This window comes from Phacochoerus africanus, chromosome 1 (assembly GCF_016906955.1).
Source record: "Phacochoerus africanus isolate WHEZ1 chromosome 1, ROS_Pafr_v1, whole genome shotgun sequence".
Lineage (NCBI taxonomy): Eukaryota > Metazoa > Chordata > Mammalia > Artiodactyla > Suidae > Phacochoerus > Phacochoerus africanus.
This window is the reverse complement of record NC_062544.1, coordinates 249,750,855-249,776,830: the sequence shown is the minus strand read 5'-3', so window position 1 is coordinate 249,776,830 and position 25,976 is coordinate 249,750,855. Positions and strand designations below refer to the sequence as shown.

At 32.5% G+C, this 25,976-nt stretch overlaps 1 protein-coding gene across 2 annotated transcripts in view; it reads left to right on the top strand.

Moving 5' to 3' along the window:
* Positions 1-25,976, top strand: part of CADM2 (cell adhesion molecule 2) — a 1,078,779-nt gene that overhangs the window by 979,023 nt on the left and 73,780 nt on the right. Inside the window, exon 8 of one of the 2 annotated variants that reach the window (XM_047794392.1) lies at positions 9,517-9,636. The exons of the other annotated variant lie outside the window; for it this stretch is intronic. Coding sequence (XP_047650348.1) covers positions 9,517-9,636 — 120 coding nt within the window. The remainder of the gene's footprint in view (positions 1-9,516; positions 9,637-25,976) is intronic. 2 annotated transcript variants of the gene reach the window in all.

Here is a 25,976-nt window from a genome sequence, read left to right as displayed (position 1 = left end):
CATTTCAAACTTATACAAATTGTTAACTCACTACAGTAGCACAGTTTAGGTAAGCCCTAAGGACATTTGGTTCAGCATTCCAGAACCCATTGTTACTTTTTTGTGGAATTTGTGTATTAAATAAGAAGAGGAAATGAGATAAAAATGAGAAATATTTCTACTAAGTTCCACTATAAAAAATTCATGTAGTAACACAAATATATAACCTAGTATGAGTTAAGAAACTGTTATTCACAATGACAAATTAACATTGGAAAAAATAAGGTCAAGCAGAGAAAGCTTAAAAGATTTTAATCATAAGCATGACATACATAAATATGGTTTCCTTGATATGAAGATTTTTGTTTCCTAAAAAGTTCAATAACATTAGTGGTTTTTTTTAGTATCATATTCATGTTCTCATTGATTTTTTCAAGTGCACATGAGATAATCTTGAAGTTGGGAGAGTTATATGATTTATAATGTGAGGCATCATATAAGCTTACTTCATTGAATTTTTATTTTTTTAATTGTTAAATTTTGTTTGGGGGGGGGTCTTTTTAGGGTCACACCCACAGCATATGAAAGTTCCCAGGCTAGGGGTTGAATCCAAGCTGTACCTGCTGGCCTATACCACAGTTCATGGCAACATTGGATCCTTAACCCACCAAGCAAGGCCAGGGATCGAACCAGCATCCTCCTGGATACTAGCCGGGTTCGTTACCACCGAGCCATGCTGGGAACTCCTCATTGCATTTTTAAATCTGAACCAACCCCTGTAGGGACTTTATGAATTTTCTAAAGTCATGAAAGTTTTTTTGCATTTCAAATTTCTTGAGTGAAAGTGTTTTACTTTTAGAAAGTCAACAATGATCCATCACTAATAAAGAAACTTGTCCAAAAAGATTTATATAAATGATCAGGTCTAAAGTTTATTTTTTTAGATGAGCATAGATGCATAAATTAGAGGCAAAATGTCTCACAGCTGTTTTATCACAGAACCTGAGGGAAAAACCCAAATATCTGATTTCTTTCTTGCTTCCTCGCTTGCTTTATTTATTTTATGTAATTTTATTATTGTATAATTGATTTACAATGTTGTGTGAGTTTCAGGTGAACACAAAGTGACTCAGCCAAATATCCAGATTTCTCAGTGTTTTTCTACTATGTCACACTTCCCCTCATGTATATTTATATTTGGGTAAAATGTTTTGTTTTTGTTTGTGCATTTGTTTTTTTGTTTTTTTGTTTGTTTGTTTTTTGTTTTTTTTTTTTTGATGAGTGACAGTACTGTTCTCTCAAAGGAAACTGACATCCTCATAGAACTCTAAGTATTTGATCAAATAATCTGATTTACTTTTTGGTAAAGTATTTTTAAGAAAGAGCTTCCAGTATGGAAGTAGGTGGAGTTAAATCAGGTAGAATCATCCACTTCAAAGACATTTTTTTTTTCCTACTTTAAATTTCACTTTCCTTTTGTCAGTTCAGAATGTAAAAGAGTATTTTTTTTTAATGCATACATTTTTTTTCAAATAACAGACTGGTTTTATTCATAAACTTTTCTTGTAATAACATAGAACTGTTGGTTACCGCCTACGGTTTAAAATTGCAGTACTTTTTTTTTTTTATTTTTCCAGAACAGGTTTTTTTGTTTTTTGTTTTTTTATTGTGTAAGGATTCCATTTAGTATGTGAAGCAGTTGAAGCTAACAAAGGAATGAAAAGTGATTCACTCAAATCTAATTTTTAAAAGGGTTCCTTTTTATGAAGCAGACGAGGTTACCCTACAGCTCTGGAGGAGGAAGCGTGCTCTGGCCAATTGAGGCCTTGTCAACCTGGTAGTTGTTGTTTAAGTAGGAGCCTCAGTGCTATTATCCCTTCTTATGCTGTGATCCAAATAGGCTGCTACATGGAGCTGAACACAATGGGAACAGATAAATATCCTTCTCTGCACAGGTGAAAAAGCAAACAGTACACTTTTCCTCTTACAATTGCTTCCAAATGCACTGCACCTATCAGTAAAGTTAAGGATGTCTATTATTTTTAAAATTAGGAAATGTGAATAGCTTCTGACAAAAAGACACTTCTTAACCTTAATAGTTCCAGAATACATTGAATTCTGACCTTTCTGCATCACTGCTAATAATTCTTGGACCGGATTTACTCTTGATTATTCTGGGACCACCCAGGGGAGTTCATGATATAAAGCAGAAAGGAAGTAGATAGATAGAGTCCAGACTAAATGATAGCAGTTTTTCTCCCTATTGAACACTAGTCCTTGGAGAGAAACAAGCAGCTTGGGCTTCTGGGACTCTTCAGACTTAATTTTGCCTCAAAAATCCATTCTGAAAGGGCCAGAATGCCATTTTTAAAAAGAGAACCTGCCACAAAACCCAACAGGTTGACAAGTTAGAAATTACTGTACACTGCTTGTGTAGAGAACAGAACATACCTTTAACCTGAAAAGCTCGTTATTGGAAAAAAGGTGCTGTACCACTCTTCAATTTACTGTATACAGCACTTGTTGGAACTGATTTCTTTTTGACAAGGTTATACAGGATCTGTTGTGCTCTAATAAGCTCCAATAACAAAATGTGGTTGCATTTTTTCAATTTCTTCATTAGGATGTGAAAAAAAGAACACTTTTTCTATTATTTTGAATTGTATATTGTGATTTAGAGCTCTAACACTTTTAAAAACATTGAAAGACTGCATTTGGAATGTAAGATTCTTTAGTGTATTATATATATGTACACACACATATGTATATATATACATATATATATATATTTTAAATAATCTTTTGGACTGGAAGACGCTTAGCAGAAATTCGTAAGAATTATCTCGTACATGGTAAAAGGTGGGGGGATTTCTTGCAGAGATTAGGAACATATAAGGCTCAACTACTGATTCATGTTATGTTATTAAAAAATGATACCATTTCCTATCTATTGACAACATTGCTTTTACCACCAAAGGATGCATTATTTATATAGCACCAGTCAAATTCAAAACATAGAAGTAAGTATCCTGAGGAAGCACAGAAGTATAGCATGGAGTCTATGACTGCTCCCTATTATCTTATCATCTTGTTGGTTCAGAAGAAAAAAAAAAAAGAAAAATTAGTAATGTATTAAGCACCAAGTGAATTTTACAGCCTTCCAGTTTTCAATCATGAAGCTCATTGATATATATTCTGTTTACTCTGAACTTTATTATTAATGAGTTAGACTATTTGGGTGTATGAATTGATTATATAAATTTGAGAAAAAGTTTTAATGTTGCCATAATGCTACACATGTATTTTGATAAGATAGCTTCCTCTGAGGGAGGGAGGGAGAGAGACGTGGGGTTTGTGAAAGGCACATAACTCTGGGTATGTTCATAGCAGTCATGACTGTAAGATCGCTCTCATGGGGGAGGGGTATTGATAACAAAGTGAGGGAAGCAGTAGATAAACTCTGAAATCATGAGAATTATTCAAAGAAGGGGAATCAGTGGGATTTAGTTGATCAAGGAAGTCTTCATAGAACAGGTAGGAATCAGGCTGAAACTTGACAGTAGCATTTTACTAGGTACATCAAGAAAAGGGAAACTATTCTAAGATGAGATTGGGCAATACTGAGGAACTGGGTCAGAAAAAATTTGTCCTAAGGCAAAATGTTAGTTTTAAAAACAAATATGTGTTCATTTATAAAGATTGAGCCTATAGTTTATTGGATAGATAGGTACATAAACATACGTGTCATGGTGATACAGTATATAATAAGCATATGTAGAGGTGTGTGCAAAGTGCTTGAAAGCACATTGAAGGAAGATACATTAACTCTGCAGAGTTGAGGGATGCTTTGCAAATGAGATCATATTTAAACTGGACTTGAAGGATCAACAAGAAGAAAACCAAGTTTGTGAAACAGGATATAGCTCCAAGAACACAGCAGCAAAGAAATAGAAAAAGCTAAGTCTAGAACTTGGGGAAAGCACTCGTATTGGGGCAGATATTTAGTGCGCTAGGCTTTGGATTTTTTATTTATGTTAACTTGGCACTATAAGAAATGAAGAAAAGAAGCCCAGCATATGTGCTCTGAGGTACTCTAGCCTCTGTTGTTCCAAAAATCTTTAACATTGAAGCATATCAAATCAATGGTGGGTGCAGTTTGGAGTTCATCTCAGAGTCATGTGGATTAAGCAGATGATGGATGAATGGATTTATCGTAGCAAAGTTTAGCCATGGTGCCTGAACACAGATTTTTAGTTTCTTAATTTAATAACTTTGTTATGTGAGTTGAAATTGTGTTTCTACAAGTGAATAGGTTCTTATAGAAGTAACCCACAGTATTTACCTTGTATTTATTTATAACCCAACTTTCACATGAATAACTTTTGCAGCCTACTGTACTAAGATGCAGTTTTTCAATTGACTAGATTTGGGATTCTTTCTGACATTATTGAAATACTCTTGAATTTTACTTTTACACTAGAATAGCATTTTATATATGTTACAAGTAAAATGAAAACCATAATTTCTTTTAATTCATACCTTATATGTAGGTAGAACTATAAGGAAATATTTTCAGGTCTTAAGAACCTTCACTTTGCTCAGTTTCCTATCAATAAAAATGCTCATATTTTTCCCTTGAAGGCAATTAGTGATTTTACTATGGCTACTATAGTTTTCACTAAAACTGTAGTTTTTGATTAAGAATCGTGGACCTCTGTAAATGCAGTTTAATATATTTTTTAAACCGTGGAGAAATTTTAGCAAGTTTATGCATTTAGTATATAGTTAATAAGTAGTTCCTTAAGATTTAATCTGCTAGTGAAAGATTTTAAACACATAACCATAATGTCAGAGAAATTGGTGTGAAATATTTATACATATAGTCATAAAAACTTTTAACAACTTGAAAATATTATATCACTTTCAAACATATTTCTTATTAACTAGAATATACTTTTATTTCTTATTATGAAGAAATTTATTGAAATTTCTTTTTTGGATTTAAATTATATCTAAATGATTTGTATATACCGATTTCTCTGATCAGGTATAAACTAAAATAAATAAATACAATTTAGTTGTTTTCACTTTGTTCACTTCTCAAGATACATTTTTTATCCACTATATATTTTGTCAGTTGCTAACTACATTACTTATGCCATGACATCTAGAAAATATTTAATACAGTTAATTTCTTTTGTAAATTATAAAATCTGAGCTTATTTTAATCATTTTTCTGAGCAAATTCAATACTGTTTAGTTAAATTAACATACTCTCCAAGGAAAATGACAACAAAAAAATGAGCCCATCTTTGTATTGTAGAAATCAGAGATTAAATATCATGTAATTAATTGATTGACCTATTAGATGGTTATCATTTCTGAATTTTATTCATAAATTACATACCATTAATTTTTCTATTTTTTATTTATAGTTATCTTAGTGCCCATTTAAATAACCTTTAATCATAGGATGTTAACATGTAAGGCATATATTAAAATCGTCTGATATTGACAAGTCGTATTCAGTGAATTACTTGTTAATATGACTACAAATTATGTGGCTTTATGAACAGAATTAGTAAATCAGTGTTGAACCAAGATTAAGTTATTTTTATTGTGCATGTGTGCACATGTATATGCATGTGTGTAATTCCTCTGCATATGAATGAGTGCATTTTTATTCCTTGGGGAAATAAAAATGGTCGTGTCTTAGAAGGGCAGAAAATGACGTGCATTTTCTATCGTGTGCTATATTTGATTGAATATTCTTTTTATTAACGTATTAATAGCATAATGGTTTTTAAAATGCACAGCATTCTAGATGCCTCAAAAATGAAGCAAATGATTATTACTAGTGTTTTCAATTTAATATTTCTTTATGAAAATGTAGCTTCATTATCACAATGTCTAAATAAAAGCCCAAAAGTGAATACACAAAACAGGACCTTTTAAATAATTGCTGAATGATGCCAAATGTTGCCACTCACTTAAAGAGTGAAAACTAGAGAGATGGGTGTTTGGCCTTAGGGAAGACAGCCTAGAGTTTTGCTTATTTTTTCTTTGACAAGAGTTATAATCAGGCAGATATAATACGTGAACTTGAGGTGGAATGTTGAAGAAACCTTTCTCTCCATAATACTCATATTTAAAAATATATTTTCTGTAATATAGCATATATGTGTGTGTATATATACACATGTATATGTCATTTTAGAGACAAGAAAACTAGTCTTCTCACCCATTCAGTGGAGTTAATAATAGACAACTCATAAATTTGTTGTGATTATTCACCACTGATCATAATGAGAGTTTCCTAGTGAGCCCTCCTGGCCTTTCACTCTTGCTTGAAAATCTCAAATCAGATGAAATGGAGAGCGTTCATAAGGAGGTGTGGAGCATATGAATCTCAGGTCAGGCTTACATAGCTTTCGAAGTAGCAGGATATGTAGGCAAAGATTCATTTTATTAGGAAGGAAAATTATTGAAGGAATGAGTTATAGGGTTTGGTCTTGAAAATGTATCTTCAGAAAATAAAAACTGTATGTATTAAAGACAGAGAAGAAATGTTTTTGAGCAGAATTAAAGAAAATTTTAGTTCTGTATTAATTAGTTGATCCTGTCAAAGTGAACTTTTCTAGATCCCCTGAAATATATGTTTATAATGCTATGAACAAATTTATTTAGTAACTATTTATTGACCTTCTAAATTGTGCTAAGTTACCAACAATAAAGTAGACAGAGTTCTTCGATTCAAAGATAATTACCAGGTGGGAAGACTGACACTGATAAAATCAGAGCAAATAGAAAGTTTAGGTAGAGAAGTATCACACAATTTCCTTAATCTGTCTGAGAATTTCAGCTATTTCCGACTAATCTTACATTGTTGAATTGTAGTTAATTTCTGATTAATCTTCCAGTGGTGAATATTTAGATTATTTTAACTTTTACTATTTCACAAGAGTTGAAATAATTGAATAGACGTGAATGTACAATAAAAAGATAAAACAATGAAAAAGACGAGAATTTTTTCAAAAGTGAAAATGTTTAAAATGTTTCAGAACACATAGTGTGAAATAATGTTACTAGTGATTAAAAATATGTAACAGTGACTGGAGAGATTTATTTGACAGGTCATTTTCTTGACCCAATTTTCATATTGGCCAAGGTACTTTCCATCAAATCACTTTCAGCAGTTTGCTTTTAGGTACATATAAGTCATGAGAGGAGTGTGAGAGAGAATGATGAGCAGATAAACAAGAGCCGGACTGTGAGTGGTTTATGGTGTTATCTATCTGGACACGTTAAAAAATTCTAGGGCAGTTCTCTTAAAGTTGATTAACAATTATTAAAACTACCTTTTGTTTTTATGCTTGTTGAATATGAGACTGGAGAAAAAAAATCCCATATATCATACATTTTCACATGGGAAATAGAATATTGTTTGGTTTATATAAGAATGATCATAGTACCTGAAAATATATGGACTCTTTCTAATTACCCACCTTTATTGATATGAAATAAGAAAAAGAAATCCAAACAATGTGGGATTTTTTTGTCTTAACTAAAAAAATTAAAAGCACCAAAACTTATTTGCATTTCAGTTCTCAAGAATCAAATGATGTAGCTAATTTTGAAGCACTGCTTTTCAGATCCAATGGTATTTTATTCTAACCCATTCTCTGGTAGCAAATAACCTCATATTTTATAACCTGTAGTATGTTTGATAATATTAATTTTGTTACACGGAGTATTAAAGGACTAATATTATTGTATTTTGTTTGATAGCTCTGGAAGATATTTCCCTTTGCATTAATTAAATACATATATTTTGAAATTCTAATGAGCAAATGATTTTGCTAACACATAAAGAACATATTATTTTCTATTTTAGATAGGCATGAAAATTAAAATTACACATTTTTTTTAAACTTAGAAAATGTCTTTCATTTACCTCCAGCCAGCTTAAACTATTTAGGAATGTGTACAATGAAAATCAGAAGATATTATACAAATTAATAAACAAGAAGCATATGTATACATATTCGTGATATTTATCAATTTATAATGCTGTTAAAGTCAGTTCTACTTTATGATCATGGTAATCATACCCCAAGCAATACCCATTTTCTCTAGTGATTAATGTAGCACCATTGGGTTTTCAGAAGGTTGTTTTCTTAATTTGACTGGCCAGGAAACATTTTCCCTGTTAAAAAACAGGTATAAACATCAATACTGAAGATAAGAGAGTTATCTCCTGCTGTTTTCTGATGTCTCCAGTGTAGAGAATTCAGCAGGTCAAAGTCTGAGGATTGAGTAGGGCTATTTATCAGAAGTAAGGAACTAGAAAAATTTTGATGTGACTCAGAGACTTTAGCTGAGAGAATGACAGGAAGCCTTTTAATAGCCAAATAATCTGTCAAATACTCTGAATATACAGGAGCTGTGTACCAAACATGTTAAATCAAACCCCAGCACAGTAATTACAGGTAATTTGTGAACTGTTTCTAATTTCCTTACTGTGTAAATTATACACCTCTCCGCTTGAGACAAGATTTGACTCTCAGAGGATTTTACCGAAGTTCTCATTGCTTGACACTGGCTGTATTGTTTCAGTGTTCTCTATGCTGCTCTTCATATTTTCAGCTGGTTTTGAGTGAAAGGAAGGAAGATTTTGATGTTAAAAACTATTCTTTCTCTTTACGATGTCTATTTGAATCTACTGTCAACTTTTGGCATCTGGTTATGGATTAGAGATTGAATGTTATGGTTCAAATCTTTATTCAATAACTTCTCTTAGGTATGCCAAGTAAAATAAGTCATAAACATCTCAGATTATTGAGTTTCATGCTAGTTGACTCAATACTTGTTAAAGACTCCTAGGTACTGCAAAATTGTTAGAAGGCGTTACCAGCTAATCAGGGTAAGAATTGCAAGACTCTAAGCTGTACATTAACATCATTTGTGAGAAAAGGAAAAGCAAAATAATAATAATAACAATTGGCTTCTTTTTTGTTTCTAAAGATTGCTTTCATCCTGTCATTAAGTTTTCTTAAAAAAATCAAAAAGCATTTAACATTCATATACTCATCCATTGTTAACATTTCTTTAATCTTATATGGTGGTGTTATTTGTGTTTATTTTCTGTTGTGTTGTTCCCTTGTTTACTTCTTTGACAAAGCATGTCATTTTTTGTTTTACCTATCTGTATTTTGCTACTGCATGTCAAACTTTTTAAATGACTCAGCGAACAAATGAATTCTTGTCATTTTAAATTTCACTTTAAATATTGCAGGCAATCTGCTTATTCTCAAACACTGCTCCAAGTTTTTGCTTTGTGTAGGAGCATGAAAAAGAAGTGAACAGAAAATGACAAGAACCATGTGGTACAGCCAGTCTTGTACCAGATAATCTGTTTAAGCCTGTTAATGTTAAGCTTAAATAAGATATATGTATTTATAATTTGAATCATTTGCGTTTCTCTTTTGTTTGCATGATATGATTTTGTTTTATATTTTGTTTTTTTCCACTCACCAGATGTTCCCAACACTTTGCTTCCCACTACTATCATCCCCTCCCTTACCACTGCAACAGTCACAACCACTGTAGCCATAACCACCAGCCCAACCACATCTGCAACAACCAGCAACATAAGAGGTACAGTATGCTTCTTTGTTATGGCCTGGAAAACACATTAAATAGAACTTTAAAGGTTTTTTTTTAAGGGTATAGGAATTGAGATCCAATTTTACTTAACTATAAGAAGTAATCAAGTCACCCCAATTACTATCAGTTAGGGTTATCGAAATATGAGAAAAGATGGTACATTTTAATTTTTCTTAGTGTCAATTATGACTTATGAAAATGTTTCAGAATATAGGTTAAAATATATGAAGCTCTACAATACTGAATATTTAGAATGTGATCAAGGGACACTTTTTATTTTCCTTGCCTTATAAATGCAAACAGAAAAATAAGATGTTCACGAATGCAGAGGTTGTTTTTGCTTTATTAAGACCATAGTTTTATGTTAATGATTTGTTATTCCTCTGCAACTAGATTAAAATGCCTACAGTGTTGAATTTGTTTTAAAATTAGCATAATCCATGGAGTCAGTGTAAACCATTCACCACATAGAACTTCTAAGTAAATGTTTAACATATCCTAAAATGAGTGGAATTACTTATTCCACTCAGAATTTCCTAAAAGCAAATGCTCTAGAGTTGTCCAGGATGGCAGGAATTGATATTTGGCTCCATGAGTAATTTCTGACATCAGTTTACTACTAATAACCATTTTTATCTCAAGGAGAGCAACTAAAAGAAATTGAAGTAATCTTTAAGAGAAAAAAAAATCACATCATGGTTTTAGAAATATTAAAAAAAAAAGCATTTCTGAGTAGTTGTTAAGTGGTTAGCAGGTGATGAAGAAATAAAAAGTTGTTTGAGTGCATTATAGAAATGCACGTTTTAAGCTTTATTTCTGCATAAGCGATGTTCAGAGACAATTTGTCCTATTTAATTCTGTCTTTTTCTACTTCTTATATATGTTCTGTGTCATGTTGGCTATACTAATATGTGTTAAACTTAACGTTTTAATTTGAGATCATGAAGACTTTACAATAATATATATCTAATTAAAGTTTTATCAGGGATAGAACTTTATAACATTATTTTCCTTCACTTGTAAGACTGTTTAATTATACATCTGTGTTTCTTAGAATGTTTATTAATTCTCAATATTAAAGAATATATATATATTGAGCTTTTACTTAGCAGTTATCATAGTACTTTTCTTTTGTTCCATAAAATATATTTTAATATCTCATAATTGTTAATTTAAAATAGGTATGCCGACGCTGTTACACAATGTACAATATTGACAGCTAAAGTAGCAATAAGAATTTCTCAAAATATCTAGTATTTCTGACAAACTGTTTTTGAGCCAAATCTGTAAGTAGAAAAGTTTAAGATCTTTTTCATAGCAATTTATATAAAAATGGGAGGAAAAAATAATGAAAATAAAGAAAAAGGTAAAAAATAATGATATATGAAGTGAAAGGTATCTAAAATTCTACTTTGCTTTAATTTATGGTTTTTATAAATATTTTTACAAACAGTAACTCAAATGAAATGTAATTATTGCATACCAACAAGGTCTCTATGACAATGTTAAGTTCCAACAATACAAACAAATCACTTTGATGGAAAAGGAGAGAAATATATTGACTTAAATATTTCTTAAAGTTTGCTTAAAACAGAAAAGACTAATAATCAATTATTCCTTTCTTCTTCAACATATATTTTTCAAGTATCTATTATACACACATGCACACACACACAGGACTATGCCAGGCCCTAAACTTATGAGAATTACATGTATTTTACCCCAAAAAGGCTAGCAACTAAATTAATGCACTTTCCCCCAGATAACCAATGTCTCTGTTTAGTTAATGAAAAGTGGCACCAAGATATGTGAAAAAAAGTGTATTTTGTAAGTTAGGCAATTCAAAGCATCTATTTTATATAGAAAAAAATGGGAATACCAACATCAAATGTCTGCATTGGAGGAAGTGGGGGAGTCACTCAATATATAAACATTGTTATGATTTTTGTACTCTATCCCTTTAAAGTTATATGATACTCATCTATCTGTGCATTAAATTAGAGATATTAAATTGGAGCTTTCAGATGCAATTATATTTTAAGTAGAATTCATTCATCTACAAATTAATGAAAGATGTTTCAGTTATGATTTTAAAGATATCATAATAAGAATATGTTGTATAAGAAAAACTGAGGACAAAATATTTTCAGCTTGCAGATTTTTTTTTTACATTTATTTGCTTTATCCCTTTCTCTCATCCAGTAATCTGAGGTAAAATAGCTATATTTAATATTATTAGATTTAAATGGTGTTTCTTCAAATTTTATTAACAGTAATATTTATCTCTCTACATATACATATTTAATAAATGACTACAAATGAATCACTATTCATATCTCCATTTACACACTTTCACCACCCCTGCTGTTACTGAGTTTTCTCTCTGAAGTTATGATAAACATCCAATTTAAAATAAATTAAAGAATCAAAGCTGTAGCTATATTAAAAATCAAGATAAAATAGAGCAAAGAAACCACTCAAATCGTTTGGTCATAACCTTGACAATCTGCACATCTCTTCAGTTTGTACCTGAAATGCATCCCTGTGTGCAGGAAGAGAAGCTTCAGTCATATGGAAGAAAGGCTGGCAATTAGCAGTATCCTGTTACAAATAAGGATGCTAAAACACAGAGAAGGGAGCAAACTTGAGCAGTCAAGGGAAAGACAGAGAATAAGTGAGCCTTGGAATCATATTTAAGTTCAAGTTTTAGTTCTGTTTACAAAGTCTTTGGTGACTTTGTGAACCAAATTTAGCATCAGCATTTCCATCAGAAAAATGAAAACCACTTAATTCTCAGATTGTCTTGAGGATTGGATAATATTTAGAGTTCTGGCAACATAATCAGTACTCGGGGGCATGACAGTTTTGCTCAGTTCTTTTTAGTAAAACAGATGTGTTTACATGTAGTTGTAATGAAATGGTGCATTTTTCCTATAGTAATTCTAGTTTTAGTTCTAGCAAAAGTCTTTAGTGTTAGTGCACTGATTACATTTTAATTTCAAACCTATTTTTAATTGATTATGTGAAAAAATTAATATTAAAATGACAGTAAAGCATATGGGAATTTATCTATCCTTGGATATAGCAATTGTAATTTTTTCATGATATTGATAGTATTCTTTATTTATATCACGTATCTAAAATCTGGACATTTTATCGATGACTTTAAATATTTTTTTATTACAAACAATGCGACAACACATTTTAGTTCTCTGCTTATAAAGAAATTGCACCTTTTAAGAATAGTGGCCTGATTAATCCTATCAACTAATTCAGAAGATATATATTTTATATATATGCACTCATATATCTATATAGATCTCTATATATATATATTCTTTTTTAAATGGTTTATAGTTTTTTTAGGTCTGTAATTAATTTTTAATGAGATAAACTTTAATGAGTTAGATATGATAATTTATAAAATGGTTCCAAATGAACTGATGTTATTTCTAGTATAAATATTATTTTTGTATGGTATCCTTAATTTGAAAGCTTTTGTTAAAATTTTTTCATATTGTATAATTTTTATTTTATAATAACTATCTCATAATCTAGGAAACTTTAGCAGCACCCTCATTTACAGATCATGATATAAAGATATAAAAAACTCAGGAAATAAATATGACATAGTGATATATATTAGTGATTATGTCTATTTATTATGATTCTTTATTTTTCATTGTTTAATTGTTATTTTTTCCTAACAAATTTTTTTTTCCCACTGTACAGCATGTGGACCCAGTTACACATACATGTATACATAATTTTTTATCCCATTATCATGCTCTGTTGTAAGTATCTAGACATAGCTCTCAATGCTACACAGCAGGATCTCATTGTTAATCCATTCCAAAAGCAATAGTTTGCATCCATTAACCCCAAGCTCCCAATCCCTCCCACTCTCTCTTCTTCCCCCTGGGCAACCACAAGTCTCTTCTCCAAGCCCATGATTTTCTTTTCTGTGAAAAGGTTCATTTGTGCTGGATATTAGATTCCAGTTATCAGTGATATCATATGGTATTTATTTTTCTCTTTCTGACTTACTTTACTCAGAATGAGAGTCTCTAGTTCCATCCATGTTGCTGCAGATGGCATTATTTCATTCTTTTTTATGGCTGAGTAGTATCCCATTGTGTGTGTATATCACATCTTCCTAATCCAATCATCTGTCGATGGACATTTCGGTTGTTTCCATATCTTGGCTATTGTGAATAGAGCTGCAATGAACATGTTTCTTTTTTGAGGAAAGTTTTGTCTGGATATATGCCCAAGAGTGGGATTGCTGGATCATATGGTAGTTCTATGTATAGATTTCTAAGGTATCTCCATACTGTTCTTCATAGTACTTGTACCAGCTTGCAGTCCCATCAACAGTGCAGGAGGGTTCCCTTTTCTCCACATTCCCTCTAGCATTTGTTATTTTGGACTTATTAATGATGGGCATTCTGGCTGGTGTGAGGTGGTAGCTCATGGTGGTTTTGATTTGCATTTCTCTAATTATCAGGGATGTTGAGCATTTTTTCATGTGCTTGTTGGCCATCTGTACATATTCCTTGGAGAAATGTCTATTCAGGTCTTTTGTTCATTTTGCCATTGCGGTGTTGGTTTTTTGACTGTTGTATAAATTGTTTGCATATTTTAGAGATTAAGCCCTTGTCAGTTGTATCATTTGAAACTATTTTCTCCCATTCTATAAGTTGTCTTTTTTTTTTTTTAATGGCTTCCTTTGCTGCAGAATAGTTGTCAGTTTGATTAGGTCCCATTGGTTTATTTTTGCTTATATTTCTGTTGCTTTGGGAGACTGACCTGAGAAAACATTTGTAAGGTTGATGTCAGAGAATATTTTGCCTATATTCTCTTTTAGGAGTTTAATGGTGTCTTGTCTAAGTCTTTCAGCCATTTTGAGTTTATTTTTGTGCATGGTGTAAAGGTGTGTTCTAGTTTCATTGATTTGCATGTACCTGTCCAGGTTTCCCAGAAATTCTTGCTGAATAGACTGTCTTTTCCCCATTTTATGTTCTTGCCTCCTTTGTCAAAGATTAGTTGACCATGGGTGTCAGGGTTTATTTCTGGGTTCTCTATTCTGTTCCATTGGTCTGTCTGTCTGTTTTGATACCAGTACCACACTGTTTTGATGACTGTGGCTTTGTAATATTTTTTAAAGTCTTGGGAGAGTTATGCCTCCTGCTTGGTTTTTGTTTCTCAGGATTGCTTTGGCAATTCTGTGTCTTTTGTGGTTCCATATACATTTTTGGATTTTTTGTTCTAGTTCTGTGAAAAATGTCATGGGTAATTTGATAGGGATTGCATTGAATCTGTAGATTGCTTTGGGTAGTATGGCCATTTATACTGCAGAAATACAAAAAAAAATATGAGAATACTATGAACAATTATATGCCAACAAATTTGGCAATCTGGAAGAAATGGACAACTTTCTAGAATCTTACAGCTTGCCAAAACTGAATCATGAAGAAATAGATCAACTGAACAGAACAATCACTAGAAATGAAATTGAATATATCATAAAACCACTCCCTACAAATAAAAATCTAGAACCAGATGGCTTCACAAGCGAATTCTACCAAACATGCAAAGAGGAACTGGTGCCCATCTTCCTCAAACATTTTCAAAAGGTTGAAGAAGGCGCACTCCCAAAGACATTCTATTATGCTACCATCACCCTAATTCCAAAACCAGACAAAGATGCCACCAAAAAAGAAAATTATAGGCCAATATCTTTGATGAATATACACACAAAAATTCTCAACAAAATTTTAGCCAACCAAATCCAGCAACACATCAACAAGATCGTACACCATGACTAGGTAGGATTCATCCCAGGTTCACAAGGATAGTTCAATATATGCAAATCAATCAATGTCATACACCACATTAACAAAAGAACAGTCAAAAACCATATGATGATCTCAATAGATGCAGAAAAAGCATTTGACAATGTCCAACATCCATTTGTGATTAAAAACTCTCACCAAAGTGGGTATAGAGGGAACATTCCTTAACATAATCAAAGCCATTTATGACAAACCCACAGCAAATATAATACTCAATGGAGAAAAGCTGAAAACCTTCCCACTAAAATCTGGAACAAGACAAGAATGCCCACTCTTACCACTGCTATTCAACATAGGATTAGAAGTCCTAGCCACAGCAATCAGACAAACAAAAGAAATAAAAGGCATCCAAATAGGAAGAGAAGAGATAAAACTGTCACTGTATGCAGATGACATGATACTGTATATAGAAAACCTCAAAGACTCAACCCAAAACTACTTGAACTGCTCAACAAATTCAGCAAAGTAGCAGGATATAAGATTGACATTCAGAAATCAGTCTCATTTCTGCATACTAACAATGCAACTTTAGAAAAGGAATACAGAAATACAATACCTTTTAAAATTGCACCCCTAAAAATCAAATACCTGGGAATACACTGACCAAGGAGGTAAAGAACCTATATGCCGAGAACTAGAAAACATTAATCAAGGAAGTTAAAGAAGATGTAAAGAAATGGAAAGATATTCCATGATTTTTTAAATTAGAATTCACTACTTAATTTTTTTACTTACCAAGACAGAAAAATTCCTAAATGTCTAATATTGTCTGTTTCTACCTCTATGAGACTGTTAAGTGCACTACAGGATGGAAATGGAGAGAAGATGTTAAATATCTGATATGATATACTCCCTGTCCTAATACTAAGAGTCTGTTCAAATACCTCATGCATTTCAACATATAAGACAGGGAAAAAATTCCTAAAAGTAATGATGAAATTGTTTATATAACCTATGTAAAGATTTAAATGCATTTTTAGTTCAAACAGATTTAGTTTTTACATCAGACTTTAAAATCATAAATAATTGTGTTAATAAAATCATATCATTTGTCTAGTAATCTCAGCCAGTTTATTAACTACAATAAGGTGATAGCAATGGAACCTTATTTCAGAATGATACTGCAAAACAAAAAGAACATATTTTTTTAAGTATCAGAAATCAACCACTATCAGATGATCTATAACCAGAATAATAATGACCAACTTTGCAAAATTTAGAAATGGTTCCTGTTGCCTTGGTTGCAGCCCATTAATAGTGATGCTTTCAGCTAAGAATTCTTGAGGTGCTTACCCCAACTCCTACTGTTTTTAGGGGCCCCTATAGACATTTTCTCCACTGGGGCCAGTGCTGTGGTTGGACCAGTCCTTGTTATTAATATGATTTTAGGTTGCACCTCAGCAAGAAACTGGTGAGGTCACAGATAGAAAGAGAGCACAGGGACCTAGGGCTCTGTCTTTATTAGTGTTCAAAGTTGGGGTTTAAGAGTTGTGTAGGTTAACTCTTTATTGGTAAATTTAAAGCATTGGAGTGGTAATTAGGGCACAGGAAGGGAGGAGTTAGGTTACTCAAAGTGATTAATTGTCTGAGTTACCCAGGACTTTCTGAAAAAACAAAAACAAATGAACAAATAAGAAAACTTCACAGGTTGGGCAGCCTATTTCCTTATCTGCTTTTTTTTTTTTTTTGCTACAGCTGACAATATGTTTATTCAAAATGTTCAAGCTAGATGTCTTTTGATATGGATAAATCTGCAATCATAATCTCAATGTCAATGTGTTCCCTTAAGGTACAGTGGATTAAGGATCCAGCACTGTCGTTGCATTAGCTCAGGTCAAGGCTATGGTGTGGGTTTGATCCCTACCCAGAGAACTTCCACATACCATGGATGTGGCCAAAAAAAAAATCAATGTCAAGCACTAACCTAATTTCAGTTTTCACAATTAAATTACAAATTAGTTTATATGTTTAAAATGGAACATGAAGTGAAATATTTTAAATTGAACTCATGTAAAATAGAATTAATTTTAGAATACATCTAAAGTATAGATCAAGTCCAGAATTAAAGGCCCATGATTTTTACCCCATATGCTGCCATTGTAGTTTTAAAATCATGTGAATTATAAAACTTAACTATTTAAATGTAAATGAATTCAAGGAATTTTTGACCACTTAGTATACTCCTCAAATATTATTGTTGGAAAGATCTACCTTCTCTAAAGATTTCTTGAAGCAATTTTAGTGATTTGTAGAAAAAAATTCATATACGCAAAATTAAATTATATCAAATGAAAATAAGCCATTGAAGTATTTATTTTGTGCCATTGTAGAGAAGTTGAGATGGATTTTTTTTACATTCTATTCATATTTAATGTAAGCATTTTTAGTGAACTACAAATGCCTAAAATGTTGATTATGAAATAATATTTTTATATGCAGATTCCTTTATTTCAGTAGTTGCTTCATTTCTCTGGCTTCAAAATACAATAATCAAGTAAAATAAACACAAAATGCATATATGTGCACATCAAACCACTGTCTGAAGCATCTATTTGATTAAGTCAGGTTAAAAAGCAATAATGATCTGGACCATGCTTCTAATCTCCATTTCCTTTATGTCAAAAGAAAATCTAGTCTATCTGTATTTTATTTTTATTTGGTTTCATTAATATATTCCAACCTCCCCTTTTTGACATAGATACTTAAAAAATAGAATACAAAGAGATAAAGAAACATTTATCAGAAGAAAAGAAAAAGAATGCCAGTACTAAGAATGAATGGATTAAATCATTATAGCTCTGAGTTAGTCACAATAAATGCATTCAAACAGAGCATTTACAATGGTAAAATATATTATCTTGACACAGTTAAATCCCAAAGTGTGCAAATCAAGAAGTTCTTTATGAGCTTGTATTATGAGTGTTTAGCTATTAAAAATGTTTCTGGTTTTATTGGTGGTAATAAAACATAATTTGCATGGTCTTGTAAGCTTTTAAAAATTGTGTCAATATGTTGAGCTTTTTTTCACTTGACAAAAATTAAGTAATAATTCAGTCTCCAGATGGTCTATATAGAGGGACCAGCTTATCTGCAAAAAGACAGGTTTCCACATAAATGTAAGTGTAGCTAAATTTCCACTAGTCTTATTAGAAACAATTACTGTGTGAAGTTGACTCTTTCAAAATTAAATATGTGAAACATAGTTTATAATGGAAATAGGATATTAAAAATGCTTCTCACTTGGAAAGAACAAGTACAACATATGCTGTATAGTTGGAGGCACTCTCAACCTCGATACAAGTACCATATTGTTAATTCTAAAGGGAGTGGCTACAGGCTGGACATGGGTAGGAACGCTGACTGGAAGTCCTGGTCTTTTAGTCAGCTATGGACTCATACTCTGGAATAATGGTAATGTTTCAGATTAGGTTATCCCAAGACAGCATAGAATGCTAAAGCTATTATTTCTATCCTAATAGATCTTATTTGGAATCAGATCATTTGATATACAGAACAATTTTTAAAACTTAATGGAGCATTTGCCTCTGACTTGTAAGAAGCTGAATCTGGACAAGTTTGAAATCTTTAAATATTTACCTATTTCTTTCTGGCATTTGGACATATTTGAAGAAAACCAGTATTCCTATTTTCTTTCCCATACCGCCAATTAAGGGAAGCAGAGCACTTATGCTCTATTCTATTTTCTAAGGGCATTCTTGTGGCTTGTGCAATTTAAAACATCAGACATTTTTAGGAGTTTCATTTTAAGCTTATTTATTTCTTTGGCTTAGATCAATTTAAACAGAAATCTTTGATCTTTGTTCCATTAGTTTATATTTCTTTTAAGTAAACAGTTCTAATATTGTTTCTACTTCTATAAATGTAGCAGTGTCTTAATTGATTTTATGGTAATAATACTGGATTTAATATAATCTAATAATGTATACATTTCCTGCAACTCCACCTCTGAGGTAGAAAAGAAAATGTTCCCTAGTAGACTATATGCCATTTTCTTGAATTCATTTTTATATAACATGCATACACATACATTTATTAGTTTTATATTTTCCATAATTATTATATTCCAGAAAGCACATCACTTATCAAATATTGAGACTAAATGAGTTACTTATTATTAGGAGAATAATCTGTTTTATATTTTAAAAGCTTGGCCTGGATAGATGAATAAATGTATTTCCAGAACATCTCTGAAATTATTTTAAAAATCATTAATAAACTAAACTGGTTGTATCTTTTTTACTAACCAATGAATTAAATTTATGAGCTGTGCCTTTGAAGCTGAAAGATTGCTGGCATTGCCCTTGCTTCTTTGACACTCCACATGAAACACAGTTAATAACCTCCTGTGTAAGCTTGGAGAAACACTGAATTGATACTAATTATACCAACTTTGGGATAGAAGGTGACCTTGACTTCAGCTGGAACTTTCTGCCAGGACAGTAAATAAGTGTAAGCCACAAAGCATGACTTCTGAGAAGGGTCTAATACAATCTATTAAATTTAAGTTTGTGGAATTGCAATAAGTACTGGGATAATTGTAATATTTTAAAACATCTCTTGCTTCAATAATACAGTAGTTTCTTATTTCTCTAGATTTCAATAATTTCCCATTAGTTTTCTTCACTCCTTCAAATTAAGCTGTGACCAGAAAATTAAAAGCCACTTGATACAAAGTGTATATAAGGTGATTGCATGGTGAAGAGACAGATTTTTCTCAAATGGCTTCTCAAATAAGTATATAATATTTATACAATTTTAGTATCAGAAGTGTTTATGCTAAAGCTGTAATAACAATGACCACCCTTTTTTTTTTTTTCTTTTTAGGGTCGCACCTGTGGCATATGGACGTTTCCAGGCTAGGGTTCCAATCTGAGCTGCAGCTGTCAGTCTACACCACAGCAAGCAGGGATCTGAACCACATCTGCAACCTACACCATACTCACGGCAATGCCAGATTCTTTAGCACACTGAGTGAGGCCAGGGATTGAACCGGCATCCTAGTGGATATTATTTGGGTTCATTACTGCTGTGCCATGATAGAAACTCCAACACTGGCTCTTAAACAAAGAAAAGTATTTATAAAATTATTAAGAAAAATGTCTAAGAAAAAACAATTGTCCCAGTAGTTATGCAAGTGTAAACTATTTCTGGAAAACCCGTCAAGACCAATGATGTGTAGCATTTTCACAGCTAAAAAAGTGAATTCATAGTGATACAAAGGAATCAATAAAGTCTCTATAAATGCTAACAGGTGAGTAAGAACAGAAATTAGTCTTTCTTCACCAATATTGTTTAAAGAACAACATTAGTATAAAGGAAATTCTGTTCAAAGTGTTCAAGATAATAAATGGAAATACCTACTTTAAGACCAGTTATTTTTCACTTTAGGAAAAAAGAGATGAATTCAAACATTTCCAGGGCTATTTTATTTAACCCACTAGTAATCAAAGATTGCCAATCAATTAAAGTTTAAATAGGAAAGGAAAAAGCAACTTTGAACCAACATGGGGAATTGCAGTAGATTCACCGAGAGGCATATTTTTTCATAAGCATTTGAACTGGTTTTGATGTCTGAAACCCAAGTTTCATAGTAAAGAAGCACAGTGCTCTTCTAGGGTAGTATGTGTTAAACTGGGCAAATTACAGTGATCTAAATGCATTTTTTTTCCTTTTTCCTTGAAGTTATGTTCCCTAAATATTGATTATAAGATCATTATTTTTTACTAGTTTACATAGTATGTGACTCTGGATATCTGCAGGGACTGATAGCAATCTCAAAAGCATGTACCTAAAGAGTGTTTAATGAGGACATTTTAACAGAAGTATAGGAAGAGTTTGGGGAACTAATAAGGGGAAAGCACATTGAACTCATAATGGCAAAATGCTGTTGCCAGCACTGGGCCTGAAGAGCCAAAGAAAGTGAACAGGGTGATGCTAGTCAGAGAAGATCTAGAGCCAGAAAAACTGAAGTTTGAAAAGAACAGCAGACAAAGGACACAGTCTGTATCCTAGCTGCAACCAGGTGGGGACTTTAGGGGAGGAGGGACAAATTATAGACCTCTATCTTCTCCTGCCTTCCAATAACTTTTCATTAACCGAATCCTTCTAAAAATCAAAAATTAAGTAACCTGAGTGTAGCATTGCAGCGAGGTCAGATTCCCAGAGCACAGATGAAAGGAAAAAAAAAAATGGAGAGTGGATTTGGGGACCAAAGGGAGGATGAAAAGTGGAAACATACATTTAATTAATTAATTTATTAATTAATTAATTTATTTATTTATTAGGGCTGCACCTGCACTATATGAAAGTTCTCTGGCTAGGGCTCAAATCAGAGCTAAAGCTTCTGGCCGACACCATAGCTACAGCAACACAGGATCTGAGCCCTATACTGCAGCTTGTAGCAATGCCAAATCCTTAACCCAGTGAACAAGGCCAGGAATCAAACCTAACCTGCATCCTCATGGATACTAGTGGGGTTCTTAACCCACTAAGCCGTAATGGGAACTCCAACACATGTGTTTAGAACATCATCTGATTTGCTTAGAATGTATTATCTAATTTGTTCACTCAGGGCAATGAAACGCCAGATTTTATTTTACATTTAGATTATACTCTTAGACATGCATATTACAGTTATACAATAGAAAACTAGAATGGACCTAGTAATGTTGTAAAATGGCAGCCCACCCAATTCACTTTAATATGTAATTTCCCTTTCTAGGCTAAAGTTGGAAACAGACAAGCACTCTAAACCTCTAAATGGTAGAGGGTAGATTTTGAAGCTTAGTAGGACTGGCTTTTTTATTAGACACGAAGATATAGACAGATAGATAGATATAGATTTGTAGCATTTAAATAACCTACTTTCCCAAGAGAAAATCATTTTGCATCTTTTTTTTTTGGTCTTTTCTAGGGCCGCTCCCACGGTGTATGGAGGTTCCCAGGCTAGGGGTCTAATCAGAGCCTTAGCCACTGGCCTACGCCAGAGCCACAGCAATGCGGGATCCGAGCCATGTCTGCAACCTACACCACAGCTCACGGCAACGCAGGATCTTCAACCCACCGAGCAAGGCCAGGGATCGAACCTGCAACCTCATGGTTCCTAGTCGGATTTGTTAACCCCTGTGCCATGACGGGAACTCCTCATTTTGCATCTTGATGGGAAGAATACCCTTCTAATTTATTGAGTAGTGAGAGAGTTCTCATTTAAAAATATTCTCAGATGTATTTGTTTGGATCCAAACTGTTGCTTTTAATTGAACTAAATGCTTTGGAAATATTAGTTGCAGGGGAGGCAGAAGGAAGCTCTGAAAATGAGCTGGCCATGAATTAATTATAAATTATAAATAGATCTATGCCTTATTAACTTCCTGTTTAAGGTATTTCAGTGTCACCTAGACAAATAATGTTCAATTCTTAGATAATAGCTGTTCAGAATATAAAATCATTTTCCTGAGAAAAGACTTTAGAAAGAGCAATCACACTCTTTAATATGTAATATTGTATATCTGTCTTTGATGTCTTTAAAGTATGTGTACATTTTTAATTCAGTTAAGTTGGTAGATTGGAAAATAAAAACAATTCAGCTTGTTTTCACTCTCAAGTATACCTGTTTGCCTGTGCTGCAGCTTGTGTTCCTTGGCATTTTACCACTGACAGGCTAGAAAGTTTTGTTCAGAGTAGAATATTGAAATAGTGTTTTTTTTTTTTTGAGAAGTAAGAATGGCAGTCTATTTTTTCTGGTGTTTCTAGGTATTCTCTCACTTAATTCTGAGAGAGAGCCAGAAACTGAACAACACTGCATCTCAAAATGCTGCTTTAGGGAACCAAAAAGAATGCTTTGTATTCTTTTCTCTTACTCCTCCAGGTTAAGTCCAGATATAGTCATCTTAATTCCAAGTTGAAGGAAAAGAATATGAAAATGAGAAAGAAGTTCAAGGGCTCATTTTAATAATTCATATTCATATTTCTAATTTTTTGGAAATTAGGATTTCCAAAATCAATGTAGGATTTTTCCTTGATAGTATATCCATGTAAGACTTTTTTTTGTAATGGCCACACACACAGCATATGGGAGTTCTCAGTCCAGAAACTGAGTCTGAGCTGCAGCTTTAACCTACGCCACAGCTGCAGCAATGCAAGATTCTTTAAACAACTGTGTCAGCTGGGGATGGAACCCACACCTCCACAGCAACCCAAGCCACTGCAGTTCAATTCTTAACCAACTGTACCAGAGCAGGAACTCCCTCAATGTGGAGTTTTAAAATAACATTTAAAATGAAATCATTCTTTACTAAAACCTAAGAATTCTATACAATTTATAGGTATATTTGATTCGCAAGTTAACAAAATATGTCATATCATTGGAATAAGCATGAGATAATTAAAGTAATTGGGGACAGGATATTTTTGTGTTGTCCTGATTTGGCCTCTGAACATGTTACCTCAGGCAAATAAATTAATTTCTATTTACCCCGTTGGGCTATGTGAATTCCAAGGTGTTTCTCAATTTTGAGTCCTCTACCAGGATTTCAGGGACTAGTATAATTGCTGATATTTTTTACTCAGAACTTGTAGATAAAACCACTTTTCCATTTGAAATAGCTTCAATAATTTCCTTAACAGAATTCTACACTTTCAACTCATTTATATTTGAATGTTCTGAAAAGCTAAACAAATAAAATGATTTATTAGACTCTAACCACAATATTTGGCCTTTGGTCACTGTCTCCCAGCCATGTGCCCATCTCTTCTCCCATCACTTTCATTTGCATATGCTAGTATTTCCTCCTACAAACCTTTATATATCTGAACATTATTCTGTCTATAAAACTTCCAACCTCACATTATGGTTGAAAAAAAAAAAATACTGAGTTCCAGCTGGGTTATCCATAAAACTAATGGATATGGTCTGTTTCCAGTTCTTCAACTGAGTCCAGGTCTCTCCCAATTAACCAATTTATAGCCAAAATTCACAGCTTAAACAAACCTTCTGAACTGTTGCCTGTTGAAATTTAAGACATCCATTTTGATTGAATTAAAATGATTATTGACAAATGGAGAAGGTTCGATTTCCCATTGTGGCTCAGTGGTAACGAACCTGACTAGGATCCATGAGGATGCAGGTTTGAAACCTGGCCTCACTCAGTGGGTTAAAGAATCCAGTGTTGCTGTGAGCTGCAGTGTTGCTTACAGAGGCAGCTTGTGGCTCTGATATGGTGTTGCTGGGGCTGTGGCATAGGCCGGCAGCTGTAGCTCCGATTTGACCGTAGCTTGGGAACCTCCATATGCTATACTTGCAGCCCTAAAAAGCGAAAGTAAAAAGAAAAAAGAAAAATGGTGAAGATCATGGCTTCTGGACTCTTTTTTTTTTACTTTGCCATGCATTAGCTTTATGGCTTACTTTAAGCTCTCTTTGCCTCTGTGTCCTGATCTAAAAAGTGCAAAAAATAATAATAGTATCAATCATAATTTTTTAAAATTAAATATATTTGTGAACATAACTTCTTTAAAAAGTCCTTGTTCCTAACAAATAATGTGTTAGTTTCCTTATAATAATTATTAGCAAGTTTCTTAAAATTAATCAACCGGATAGTATAGGATAAAAATCAATGCACATGGTGAATAGCAATGAGACTAACTCACCGTTCCTAGATGAAGGATATAATGTACGGATCATTTGTTAAATCATATAGATAAATTATCCTTTAACTCATCCTCCAAAATCTAAAACTTAAGAATTTCTGTCGTGTGGTTTAATGTGGGTGAGATAAAGATCTTCCTGGTGGCATGGGATCCGACATTGTCACAGCTATGGTAGAGATTTGATCCCTGGCCCAGGAACTTCCATGTGCTGTGGAAAAATAAAAAAAATAAAGTAAAATAAAACAGATTCCCATTGTGATTCCTTATTATTTAGTTCAACCGGATCAATTATCAAATAAATCAGAAACATAATTTTTAAACAAAAGTAATTTATAATTAATTTTCTGCCCAAATATTAATAGGCACTTAAATGGTCCTCAAAAGCAGAAATATCTAGTTTGAATCCCAGGTTCATGATAATCAAGTTATATTTAAGGTCCAAATTCCTCATCTCTAAAATTGTCCTATTAATTTACTTATAGTGTTATTTTAAGCATCAAAATAAGTATTCCTTTTCTGTTATTGTTATAAGTAGGGATGATAATAAATATGGGAGGGTATTTTATTACAATATATATTGAAGTTATATACCATTAATCATTTGTAAAATTTGGGCTTGTTAATTTCAGATGACACCATTTTCATGTTAAAACATTTCATTATCATTAATTAGTGCAACTTAATATCATCTTTGATATGTCAACCTAATGAAGCCACTTAGCTTAAAACAACCCATTAATAAATTCAGTTGATTAAAATATACTTAAAGTCCTCCAGTAAATTAAAGAACTATAAAATGTTTGAGAAATT